Below are 13261 nucleotides of genomic sequence, written 5' to 3' on the forward strand. Positions count from 1 at the left end.
GTTGTTTTGAGATCCTCTGGTGCTAGACATGTGTTTAATTTCCTTTGCCGGTACATTGCACAAGTTGTATTGGAGACATTTTTCTGGTGATGGTAGGCTGCTTTGACAAATGGCTATTGCTTTGCTTCAGTCTTCAACACATGGTCTTGACTCTGTGAAGACAGGCTGGGAACTGTTCCCACTTTACTCAATGGGAGATGGGATGGTGAGTGAAAAGAGGTTGGTTGGTTAGGCACACCAAGAGTTAATGTATAAATGCTTCCTGTTATTTAGAAGTGATGGGTTTTAGCATAGAGATGCTGGTGATTAACCTTAGCAGAAACCCTGACAAATCCTACTAGTCTGCATTGTCTTGCACAATTTAAATACTGTCACTAAACAACCAGACAGGGCAATGTGATACAAAATCTGGTAATATTTTCATCATGGGTTTTGTCACTGACAATGTGAGAGAGAGAGAGAGAGAGAGAGAGAGAGAGGAAAAGGGAGAGAGAGGAAAAGGGAGAGAGAGGGAGAGGGGGAGAGAGGGAGAGGGTAAAAGAGAGAGAGACAGAGAGAGAGAGAGACTGACTTTGAATTTGCCTTAGCTTTGATTTGTGGATTTGTGTTCTGCCAAAGTGGCTGGGAGAAACCCACAGTGATTTGGGCAAAGTTTGCTTCCGAACTTGAAGAAATGAATTTTCCTTTGCCACAGGGTAATAAATTGCAAGTGAATGGTCCCGTGACACCACTGCCTGCCTGCATCTATGAATCATTCTCCTCTTCCTAAACACCTATGATTGTTCAGCTGGATCTCTCTTGTACAACATATGCATTCAGATTTGAGTGATGTCTACATCTGCCATATATGTAAACAACTCTGTGGGTTCTTACAAAGTTTCAATATAGGAGCAAACAAAAAAGCATCCAAAGATATGGATAATAAATTAAATGCGTTTCCTAAGAAACTGTTAACCTTTTACAAGCTGCCCAAAGCTTTGGATAGGAGAGAGGCTTCATCTAGATTGAACATGACAAGCACTGCTCTCTTCTGTAAATCACTACTTTCCTAATTTGCCAGGTGCTCAGGTGAGCAGCAAACTGATTTCTACAACAAGTTGCCATAGATGCAAGGGTTTCATCACACGGTTGCCAAGAATTTTTGTGTTTCAGCATTCTTCTGATGTCATGACTACCATCATGTCGCTCTTGCCCATCTCCTCCAGGACACTGGCGAGGGAATTGATGTCTCCGTCGTCCTGATGTTGGGCTTCCCACAGATCTAAGATGACTCCAGTTGGGCTAACTTTTGTAGCAAAGTAGGTGAGAAACCTAGGCACAAGGAGGAAAAAAACATGACTCACTCTTCAGCAGTGCAACTAAGTACTCAGAAGGCAAAAAACAACAAGAAGATGCTGGAAGAACGTAGCAATCCGAGCAGCATCTGTGAAAGGAAATGGACAGTTAACATGTTAGGTTGAGACCCTCAGTCCAGATGAAGTCTCAACCCGAAACATGGGCAGTCCTTTTCCCTCCACAGATGCTGCCTGACCCACTGAGTTCCTCCAACATCTTGTGTTTTGCTCTAGATTCCACCATCTGCAGTCTTTTGTATCTCAGTTTATCTACTGCATTTTTTGCTTTTACTTTGCATTTCAACCTTTACTAAGTGTACTAGACAAACAATGAAGCATATTCTTTCATAAGGATGCTGATTGATATAAGAAATCCAGTAGCCAATTGATGCAGAGAAATTCCCCTGAACAGCAAGTTCATAGTACCAGCTGGCTTGAGTTCAGTTGGTTTTCAGAGACATATGGACTACTGTAGCAGTGGTAAGTTCCTTTCTCTTCTCTGCAATGGTACAAAGAGATCTTTGACAGTCAGCTGTAATGGTAGGGGCGGGGCGCCACGGCAGCACAGCGGTTAGCATGATGCTATTTCAGCTTGGGGGCGTTGGAGTTCAGAGTTCAACTCGTCTGCATGTTCTCCCCGTGACCACGTGGGTTTCATCCGGGTGCTCCGGTTTCCTCCCACATTCCAAAGATGTACTGGTTAATAGGTCAATTTTGTCGTTGTAAATTGTCCTGTGACTAGGCTAGGTTTAAATAGGTGGGTTGTTAAGCAGTGCGGCATGTTGGGCCGGGCCTGCTCTGCGCCACTGTTTCTAAATAAATAAACAGGGTTTCATTCCTCACCCAGCAGACACCATCTTCAACAGTGCAGCATTCCCTCATTTATACGCTCGACCATCACATGAAATTTTGGTGCTCAGGTCTCTGGAATGTAGCTTCAAACTTAGAAGCCAAGGGTGTACTGAATGAGACCCAACAGAAGTGAAGGGCCTTTTTCTACTCTGTCCTGGAACGGATCCTTCATTGACTGGGAAGAAAGGGTCACTTATTTAATCTATTATTCTAAAACTTTAAGGTAAATTTCTTCTTACCTGTCAACTCCCAGCTTCTGAGCCAGCAGCCTCCAGTCATTGCCCCGGGTATTTGGTGCATCCAAGTTAGTGCAGATCTTCTGCCTGATGGAGTACGGAATCTTAAAGGCATAAGGGCCTACCTGGGTGGTCACACTGACACCAACCTGCATGTGGAGGGGGCTGACACATTTGGCGTTCTGTTAAAGAAAGTCATATTGTTTTGATATTAGGTGATGCATTCAGGGTTCAAGATCTCAAGCAAAATAAATAAAGATTTGACCGATGCCAGGATTCAATGTGATCCCTCAAAACCAACCAACCACCACTTTTAACACAGTCAAACATAACCAAGCTGTCAAAATTATATTATGAAGTAGTTCACCTTGACTTTCTGACACCTTGACTTTCACAAACAAGAGAAAATCCGCAGATGCTGGAAATCCATGTAACACACACAAAATGCTGGAGGAACTCAGCAGGGCAGGCAGCATCTATGGAAGAAGAATACAGTCGACATTTCCGGCTGAAACCCTTTTTTCAGCCCGAAACGTCGACTGTACTCTTTTCCATAGATGCTGCCTGACCTGCTGAGTTCCTCCAGCATTTTGTGTATGTCACCTTGACTTTGCTGGCTTGGGTTATGACCAGGCAAATGCTTACGTCTTTTGAATCACCAAAGCAAGGGAGGCTATGGACCTAAAGTGGGTAAATGGGATTAGTGTAGGAAGGTTCAATGGGTAGCATGGGAATGATGGGCTGAAGGGCCTGTTTCTGTACTGCACTGCTCTATAACTATAAATAATTGTAGTATAGTATCAATACACCATGGGAGAAGGAGAAAATATCTAATGTGGCAGATGTGATGACTATCAAGTCAGCTGTTTTGTGGATGGTAATTGTAGGTGCATGCATCTGCAGAAGTGTATTCGTGACATACCTGACTTTTGCCTTCTACATGGTGGAATGGAATGTGAACAGACACCAGATCATCTGTAGAAACCTAGGTGATCACAGGAGGGATGTGCAAACTTCACACAGGGGGCAGGCAATGGATCAGATCCAGGTTCTTGGAGCTGTGTGGCAGGAGCACTAACTGGTCCATAATGTAGAACATGACACATTCAGCCATGACAATACCAGTGCATGTCAAACAAAGGTGGCTAGGCTCTCTCTTGTTGGAGATAGTCACCACCTGGCACCTTGGTGGTATGGATATTACACAAGCATACTTAATAGGGAGGTATTCACCTTTGGTGAACTCTAAAATTTCCAAGAAAAGATTACAAAAAAATATTGTACCTTTAAGTTAAAGCATTGCTGTGAAACTCAGAAGACATAGGAGCAGAATTAGGCCACTTGGCCTATCGGGTTTGCTCCGCAAGTTCCTATGCTTTGCTCTGCTATTTTCTCAGCAGGGATGATTTATAGAGTTGTGCAGAGAGGGATAAGAATTATAAGTCAAAGTCTGTCATGTAGACTAGGCCTTTCAAAGTTCACACTGCTTACTGGAGTGGGAAACACTGGCATATAGCAAGCTTCCAGTGTAATTCAATGATTATAATGGATTTTTGAATTATTATGAATAATGATGTTTTATTATGTTTGAAGTGATGATGAATGAAGGGAAGGTATCGCTGTGTCTCTTTCCAAATACTGCACCCACATCAGTACAGGACCCCTTAGCAGTCTACTGCACTGCCAGCAGATATTTTTCTGAAGAGGTTTTGAGCCAGCTGTCTTCCTTTCCAGAGAATTCACCGTTAAGGCTGATGCATTAGGTAAGAAAAGACTTAATGCAAATTGGAGCTTAACTTGTGTGTGTGCCAGTGTTGTTAGTGGATTTTCAAAGCCTTGTGGTCTGTGTACTGTGAGGCAACACCGTTGTGGCATCTTCCCTGTTGATACTGTATTCCAATTCAGTTCTATAGAGGGAAAGGGGGAAGGAATGTATCCTGTGTTCCTAGAGGTGAGGGATGCCAGAGCTGGGAAAGGAATTTTAGCTCCTGCATTTGGCACTCAGACAATACGTGTTCCCAGATCAGATGAAGTGTGGCCTACAAGCACAGTCGGATTCCTGGTGCTCCTTGCCAACAATGCACTTTAATCAAAACCGCAGATTGACACCATCTAACGTAGCCCTGGGAGATCAGCCAAGTGCTCAACCAGCTTCTCTTGTTAAACCCCTCTCAGCCTTGAAATGCCTCCCCTGCACTTTCGACCGCAAACTTTCAGTCTGTGAACATACAGTATGTAGTCACACTATTCCACTCCATGAAATCCCTGGTGGCGAGTCTCCACATTCCATGTCAGTTCAGGTTGTTGTGGTCAAAGTGTGACTGTAACTTAATAAGAGTTCCTGGTTCCGTATCTGATTTAATCTTCACCAAAGGGAGTCACTGTACAGCCTTTGTTTTGGCGGAATGAGAGAAATAACTTTCTGCCATTGCAGGAGTTGATAAAATGAGAGCAAGTCAGGTTTTATGTATGAGGCTGATACAATCCACTGCAGTTTTCAACAGCTACGATGTGCCAAGTTACCCAGTGAGATCAAAGGCTGGAAGCTGAGGATCGTTGACCTTGAGAAATAGGGAAATGGAAGGACACAGCATGGAAACAGGCGATTCGGCCTACTGACTCCATACAGACCAGCAACCACTCATTTGCACTAATCCTAAATTAATCCCATCTTTATCTCTTCACATTCTCAGTAACTCTCCCTAAAGGTCACACATTATGGAGCGTGTACAAGTGACCAATTAATCTACCAACTCTCACTAATTTCCCCCAGATTCTTTCACTCAAACATTTAGGGCAATTTACAAATGGCCAAATAAATCTCCCCATCTGTATGCCTTTAGGTTGTGGGAGGAAGTCCAGTCACAAGAAGAAGATGTAAAAGTCAAAGTAAATTTATTATCAAGAAGTATATATATGTCACCATATACAACCCTGAGATTCATTTTCATCCAGGTATTTACCAGAAAATAAAGAAATACAATAGAATTTATTTAAGACTATAAATAACAAAGACTGACTAACAACCAATGTGCAAGAGAAGACTAATCTTCCAAATAATTTAAAAAAGTAAATAAATAATATTGAGAACATGAGCTGTAAAGTCCTTGAAAATGAGTCTATAGGTTGTGGAGTCAGTTCAGTGTTGAGGTGATGGTTATAGGGTAATAACTGTTCCTGAACCTAGTGATGTGATACTTCCAGGCTGATGGCAGCAGCGAGAAGAGAGCGTGGCCTGGATGATGGGTGCTGCTTTCTTATGGCAGCACTCCTTGTAAGTATGCTCAATAATGGGGCGGGCTTTGCCTGTGATGGACTGGGCTGTATCCACCTCTTTTTGTTGATTTTTCCATTCCTGAGCATTGGCATTTTTATATGAAGCTGTGATGCAACCTATCAGTATACTCATCACTGCACATCTATAAAAGTTTGTCAAAGTTTGTCATGAAACCTCCACACAGACCGAACTGGAGATCAGGAATAAACTCAAGTGTCTGGCACCGTATGGCAGTGGCTGCACAGACTGTTAATATGCCACCAAATGCTGAACCAGTGTAAGATACAGTCAGTGGCCACTTTATTAGTTACACTTGCTCGTTAATGCATTATCTAATCAGCCAATTATGTGGCAGCAACTCAATGCATAAAAGCATGCAGACATGGTCAAGAGGTTCAGTTGCTATTCAGCCCAAATATCAGAAGGGGGAAGAAATGTGATCTAAGTGATTTTGACCATGGGAATAATTATCGGTGCTAGATGGGGTAGTTTGAGTACCTCAGAAACTGCTGATCTCCTGGGATTTTCACACACAACAGTGTAGAATTTACAGAGAGTGGTGTGAAAAACAACCAAAATAAAAATCCAGTGAGCAGCAGTTCTGTGGGCAAAAAAGCCTAGTTATTGAAAGTCTGGTCAGAGGATTATGGCCAGACAGGTACAAGCTGACAGGAGAGTGATGGTAACTCAAAAAACCATGGGTTACAACAGTGGTGTGAAAAAGATCATCTCTGAATGCACAACATGTCGAACCTTGAAGTGGATGGGCTACAGCAACAGAAGACCATGAAAATATACTCAATGGCCAATTTATTAGATACAGTAAGTAGATAATAAAGTGGCCACTGAGTGCATTTGGCTAGCTACAATCCAAGGACTGTTTGCAGATTATAAAAGTGCTGCATACAAAAAGTATTGTGATGGAAAAGGTACCTCAGAAATCCACTGGAATAAATGAATGCAATAATGAAGGCAGCTATAAGTGTCTATCCTTGATTGTGATTAAGTATTGGGTACTGATGGAGAGGTAGAGAAGAATCCTGGAGAAAGTTTTCAAAACTATGGAAGATTTTTCCAAAGTAAATTATAAATGATTGATCCAAATGCTCAGGTGTAATTTGTAACCTTCCCCCATCGACATCTTTTGCTTTTAAGTTCTTTACTTCACAGTTAAAAGCGTTCTGCGAGATGGCTTGCAATATTAACTGTGAGAATTAACAGAAAAATAAAACTTGCACATGTTGAAACCCTGAGTGAATTCTCAGTAGATACCCTCACTTTCATGCAGTGAGACTGGAGAATATGCTGAATCTGTGCTGCAGAACTGAGATTATAACTAGAATCAAGTTTATTATCACCAACATGTGTCGTGAAATTTGTTAACTCAGCAGCAGCAGTTCAATGCAATACATGATAATATAGAGAGAAAAAAATGAGTAGATCAATTACAGTATATATATATATATAAATAGATTAAAAATAGAATAGTGCAAAAACAGAACTAATATATATTTTTTTAAAAAGTGAGGTGGTGTTCATGGGTTCAATGTCCATTTAGGAATCACATGGCAGAGGGGAAGAAACTGTTCCTGAATCACTGAGTGTGTGCCTTCAGGCTTCTGTACCTACTTCCTGACAGTAACAATGAGAAGAGGGCATGTTCTGGGTTATCGGGGTCCTTAACAATAGTCGCTGCCTTTCTGAGGCACAGCCCCTTGAAGATGTCTTGAAGGATGGAGGCGAGTGTCCAAGATAGAGCTGACTAACTTTACAACTTTCTGTAGCTTCTTTTAGTCCTGTGCAGTAGTATCCCCATACCAGACAGTGATGCAGCCTGTCAGAATGCTCTTCACAATACATCTATAGATGATTTTGAGTGTTTTAGGTGATAAAACTAAATCTCTTCGAACTCCTAATGAAATATAGCTGTTGTCTTGCCTTCTTTATAGCTGCCTAGATATGCTGGGAGCGGGTTAGATCCTCAGAGATCTTGACACCCAGGAACTTGAAATTACTCACTCTCTCCACTTCTGATCCCTCTACGAGGATCAGTTCATGTTCCTTTGTCTTACCCTTCCTGAAGACCACGATCAGCTCTTTTGTCTTACTGACATTGAGTGCAAGGTTGTCGCTGTTACACCACTCAATTAGCTGGTCTATCTTGCTCCTGTACGCCCTCTTATCTCCATCTGAGATTCTACCAACAGTGGTTGCATCATCAGCAAATTAATAGATGGAATTTGAGCTGTGCCTCGCCACACAGTCATGGGTATAGAAAGAGTAGAGCAGTAGGCTAAGCACATACCCCTGAGGTGCGCCAATGCTGATTGTCATCAAGGAGGAGATATAACCAGCAGGAAGCAGGGTCTCACTGCACATAAATAGCTGCTCTTTGGAGAGAACTGAAGCACCAAGCTTCTGGGAGTGTACATAATGGATGTTATCACTTGGGCCCTCAACATCACCTCTTTGTTCAAAAAAGGACGGCAGTGTCTCCACTTCCCGAAGAGGTTGAAATGTGTGAGGCTCCCCACCCCCATTTTAACCAGTTTTAAAGGAGCACCGTTGAGAGTGTCCTGACTAGCTGCATCACCGTCTGGTATGAGAATTGCAAGGGACCTGACCGCAAGTCCTGCCAGAAAGGATTATGGGGTCTCTCTTCCACCCATTAGAGATATTTATCAGGAGTGCTGCATATGCAGGGCCCTTAGCATTGTCAGTGAACTCTCCCATTTGTGTAACAATCTCTTTGACTTCCTACCATGAGGCAGGAGGTACCGTGGCAATAGGACAAAAACTGTGAGGATGGGAAACAGCTTCTTCCTCCAGCCACCACCCAAGTCTCATCACTTACGAACCGCAAGTAGCATTACACTGTTCGCTTTTCAACTTGTGTCATATATGTACCTCACTATTTATTTATTTGCTTGAGGTAATATTACTTTGTGTGTAGTGTGTGAGTTATATGTACTGGATTGTGCACCTCGGTCCGCAGGAATGTTGTCTCATTTGGCGATGTACATGTAAACAGTTGAATAACAGTAAACCTGAGCTTGACAAAGGGTGGTTGACAGTAAACTGATAATGGATCTCAAAGATTCTGAAATGGTTTGTTAAGATAGAAGTGGGGAAAATGGAGGAACTACGTGGTTTAGTGAGCTGAGTTGATGCCTCATAACTCCAGTGTTCTCCTGTTCAATCCCGACTTTGGTCCTTGGTGAATTTTGCATGAAATCCTCCGGGTGCTCCAGTTTATTTCCCCAGTCTAAAGCTGAATGATTTGGTAGGTTAATTAACTCCTGGAAATTGTTTCCATTGTACTGGTGAGTAGCAGGGAACTGAAAGAAATATGGTGAGGATAAAGTAGGATTAGTGCAAATGGCTGAGTAGAATATGGGATCTGTTTCCACACTGTATGGCCTATAGCAATGTCTGGGACAGAGATCAGGACTAGGGACTAACAAGATAACGCTTCCAATCTGGAATTCAGAAATAAACCTTTAAACCATGTCCTGTGTTCCGATGAAAGGTGTCAGCCCAAAACATTGCCTGTTCATTCCTCCCCATAGATGCTTCTTGACCTACTGAATTCATCCAGCATTTTGTGTTTGCTCCTTTAAAACAAGTGGTGAAAATATGGAACTCACTCCCACAATGTGACTAACAATAATGTACAGGGAAGTTGGATATATACATACGCATGAAGGAACAGAGAGATATACTCATTGTATGAGATGAAAATGAGCAGGGTGTTTAAGCACAAGAGATTCTGCAGATATTGCAGTTCCAGAGTGACGCACACAAATGGCTGGGGGACACAGCAGGTTAGGCAGCTTCTGTGGAGAGGAATAAATAATTGATGTTTCAGGCCGTAAACCTTCATCAGGACTCATGAAGGGTCTCGGCCCGAAACGTTGACTCTTTATTCCTTTCCATAGATGCTACTTGACCTGCTGAGATCCTTCTCGGTGTTTAAATATTGAGGGGGGTGCAGGTACTGGAATCTGGAGCAAAAAAAACTGCTGGAGGAACCTAGTGGGTCAGGCAACATCTATGGAGTGAAATGGACTGATGACATTTCAGGTCAAGACAGATGTTTAAATCCTTCCATTGATTCATTAGGCTGACATTAGTGTCAGTAAGTTCTTCACGCTGTACAGGTGAAGAAAATAAAAGGCCCAATTTCTCTCCCACTTTGTCTCTCCTCGTTGGTATTCATGAGGCTTGTTAACTCATATTCCGAGCAGCCATTCTTTGTGGACAAATTTGTTCAGTGTTGGTACCTGTCAAAGAGACATTCCACCAGGATGGTCTTACCTCCTCGATGACTGTATGCACTTGGAATATCTGTCCCTCTCCCTCCACTTGTCGGACACAAATTTTGCAGGAGAATTCAGTCGATGCCATACTGTACCTCTCCAGTGAGAAGGTGCAGTGCAGTGCTCTCTGAGTTCCACTCCAGATGTGGTAAAATGGAATCTCCTGCAAAGACAAAAATAGAGGGATGTTTGGTTACTTTGAACCACCGTGCATCAAGTCAGAGAGAATGTGGTTAGAAAAATGAGTTGACAGAGACAACGTTCAAGCTGGCGATTCTATGGCTGGAAATATATTCCATTTTCATTCTGCTAATGAACAAAGTTTCCTAAGGGGTGCTTCAGTACCTAGAGGTGCCCCTGATAGTGTCAGTATTTCCAATGCTCACCACTGTCTACTGCTCTGGTTCACATGTTCTGCCTGTACCCCATACAACTGCTTGCCTATTTCACCTGTACTCCACACAATGGCCCATTTGTTCTGCTAGTACCCTACACAGTGGCTCGCTTGTTCCAACTGTACTCCACACAAAGGCTTATCTGCTCTGCTTGTAACCCACACAGTGACTCACCTGTTCTGCCTGTACCCACACAACACTTTCACCATTCTGCCTGTACCTCATACTACAGCTGATCTGTTCTGCCAGAACCCCACAAAGTCAGGCCATTCTGCTTGTACCCCACACAATGACTTACCCAGTCTGCCTGTACCCTACACAATGGCTCCCGCGGTCTGCCTGTACCCAACATAAGGCAAAGATGAAATGTTTTGCCCATTCATTATTGTCAACAGTTGCCACAGCAACTGTATTTGCCATTGTTTTTCCAGCTGTTCTCTATTTCAGTAAGAGTTAAGGTTAAGGTAGTGTAAGATAAAGGCAAGGTTAAGTCTTTGATGTTACTAAAGAGCAAACGTGCAGGGAGCAAATGGCAGACGACTGAAAGAACCCCACTTTTTCTTTCTTATTTAAGGCGGGTCCATGCTGTTGAATGCTGCTGGCTTATTCAGACAAGCAGCAGCCTGCATAGCTGGCCATTTCTGGTGAGTTAAAAATACTTAGATCATGGTCACCACAGACAAGCTCAGCATTTATAGCTCATCCAAATCTGTGCACAGCGTGATCAAACAGACATTAATATGGTCACTTCTGAATCACCTATGTTTGAGGTGTTGATTGGGGGAACAGTATTGACAGGGAAAATGACTACCTTTTTCTTTGAAATATACCCAGCTGACAATACACCCTTGGGTTGGAGACCCAGCTGACAAACCGCACCTCTGACAGCGAGGCAGTCAGACATCAGCACCCGGCCTCTGCTTTCATTTCAGCTGCCGAACCTACCAATGAACTGTTCTTTGGTTCAGTTCAGCAACCTTTTCCTTTCTCAATTTCCATAACCCAGTCTGATGATGCTGGGATTACTCGGCTCCTACCTGATACTTGGCAAGCAGCTTGCTTCTCCAGAGAGAGTGGGGAATGTCGTGGATGGAAAGCCGCAGGTTGTGGTAACTGTCTTTGAACAGCAGGCTTTTGGGTTCTTCCAGTAGGTAACTACCCAGAGTCCTCTCCAGCTCCAGCACCTCCTACAGCAAGGCACAAAGATTTTGTAGGTCAAATACTACTTCAACCACCACAATGGCAACAGTACATGATTGTTCTATTCATTGACTTTGAATTAGAATCTATTTTTTGCCATTCTGAAGAGGACACTATTCACTACCAAGGAAATTGAGAATTTTAAAATACCCACAATGCATTTATTCTGCCCTTTTGACTCAAAAAGGTTGGCCTCAATGAAATGATTTTGAAGAAATTGTCCCTTTTCTAAATCAAAGAATGATTGTCATGGTCCTCGGCCCGGCCGATATCAGTCTTAGGATAATGAGGAGAACAGTAATTAAGGGAACACTTCTCACATTTGTAACAGGGCTTAGGCCCTTGAACTTGTTCACTCATATGGCTGATCTGAATCTTAATCCTGTATAACCTTCTTGCCCTATCTTCTAAACTTTGCAATAGGACCAAACTAGCAGCCACATGAGCAGACTTCCAACACTCAATATTTTGTCTGAATTGACCGATTCCCTTTTCTGTTGGCCAACTGAATTCTGTGCCCTCTGACAAATACGGGTTACTACATTGAAAGTGATCTAAAGGTAAGAGTGGTTCTGGAGGAGCTTGGAACAGAGTAATAGTTCATAAACCCCCTTAAGTCTGTCCAATGAAGTCACGGCTAAACTCCACAGGCCCACATCTGCTTAGCAATCCCTCAGCATCGTTGCTTATCAAAAGATTATCAATTTCAGAATTAAAATTAAGATTTGGCCCATTATTAATGGGACCTTAAGGACATTTAAGATTTATGGGGGAATAGATAAGAAATTTGAGTCAAGATACAGTGTGCAGCAAGGAGGGATGAGGAAACTTTAGAGAAGGTGCAGAGGAGATTTACCAGGATGTTGCCTGGTTTAGAGATCATGTCTTATGAGGGTACGTTGAGTGAGCTAGGGCTTTTCTCTTTGGAGTGAAGGATTAGAGGTGACTTGATAGAGGTGTACAAGATAAGGGGCAAAAATTGAGAGAACAGCCAGAGACTTTTTCCCAGGGCAAAATGGCTAACAGGTTGGGCATAATTTTAAGGTAATTGGAGGAAAGTATTGAGGGGATGTCAGAGGTAAGTTTTTTTTTGCAGAGAGAATGTAGGTGCATGGAACTTGCTACTGGGGTGATGGTAGAGAGGGTACATTAGGGACATTTAAGAGACTCTTAGACAGGTACAGACAATAGAGAAATGGAGGGCCATGTGGGACTGGGATGGAAGGGTTAGATTGATCTTCAAGTAGGTCAAAAGGTCTGCACAAGGACCTGTAACCTTCTATGTTGTAAGTACAGTTTGCACCTCATGACTTCAGTGATCCAGATTCAGTTCTGACTTTGGGTGGTCTTTGTATGGAGATTGCACTTTCTCCTTGCAATTGTGTACGATCCCATGGGTGTTGGCGTATCATCCCACATCCCGAACGTATGCAAATTGGTAGCTTAGCTGGCCACGTAAATTGCATCTATCATCTTAAGTGGTTGAATTCTCTGGGAGTTGTTGGCAATGGTGGGAGAGAAGTGGCTGCAGACACAACTACTGGGGAAATGGGGATCGCTCAGTGATCCAGCACAGACTCAATGGGCCAAAAGGCATACTTTACACCACGAAGGAAAACATGGAAATATCAGATGAGCCACTGGATAC

General features: G+C 42.8%; 1 protein-coding gene across 3 annotated transcripts in view; it reads right to left on the minus strand.

Moving 5' to 3' along the window:
• Positions 1-430: 430 nt before the first annotated feature.
• unc5b (unc-5 netrin receptor B) overlaps positions 431-13261 on the minus strand; it is a 313573-nt gene continuing 300742 nt past the window's right edge. For all 3 annotated transcript variants that reach the window (XM_063070603.1, XM_063070604.1, XM_063070602.1), the window contains 4 exons: positions 11451-11600; positions 10017-10181; positions 2426-2604; positions 431-1311 (listed from right to left, as the gene is read on the minus strand). In XM_063070603.1, the coding sequence (XP_062926673.1) occupies positions 1149-1311; positions 2426-2604; positions 10017-10181; positions 11451-11600 (657 nt within the window). In that variant the 3' untranslated portion in view covers positions 431-1148. The remainder of the gene's footprint in view (positions 1312-2425; positions 2605-10016; positions 10182-11450; positions 11601-13261) is intronic.

Source organism: Mobula hypostoma, chromosome 18 (assembly GCF_963921235.1).
Source record: "Mobula hypostoma chromosome 18, sMobHyp1.1, whole genome shotgun sequence".
In the NCBI taxonomy this organism is placed as follows: domain Eukaryota; kingdom Metazoa; phylum Chordata; class Chondrichthyes; order Myliobatiformes; family Myliobatidae; genus Mobula; species Mobula hypostoma.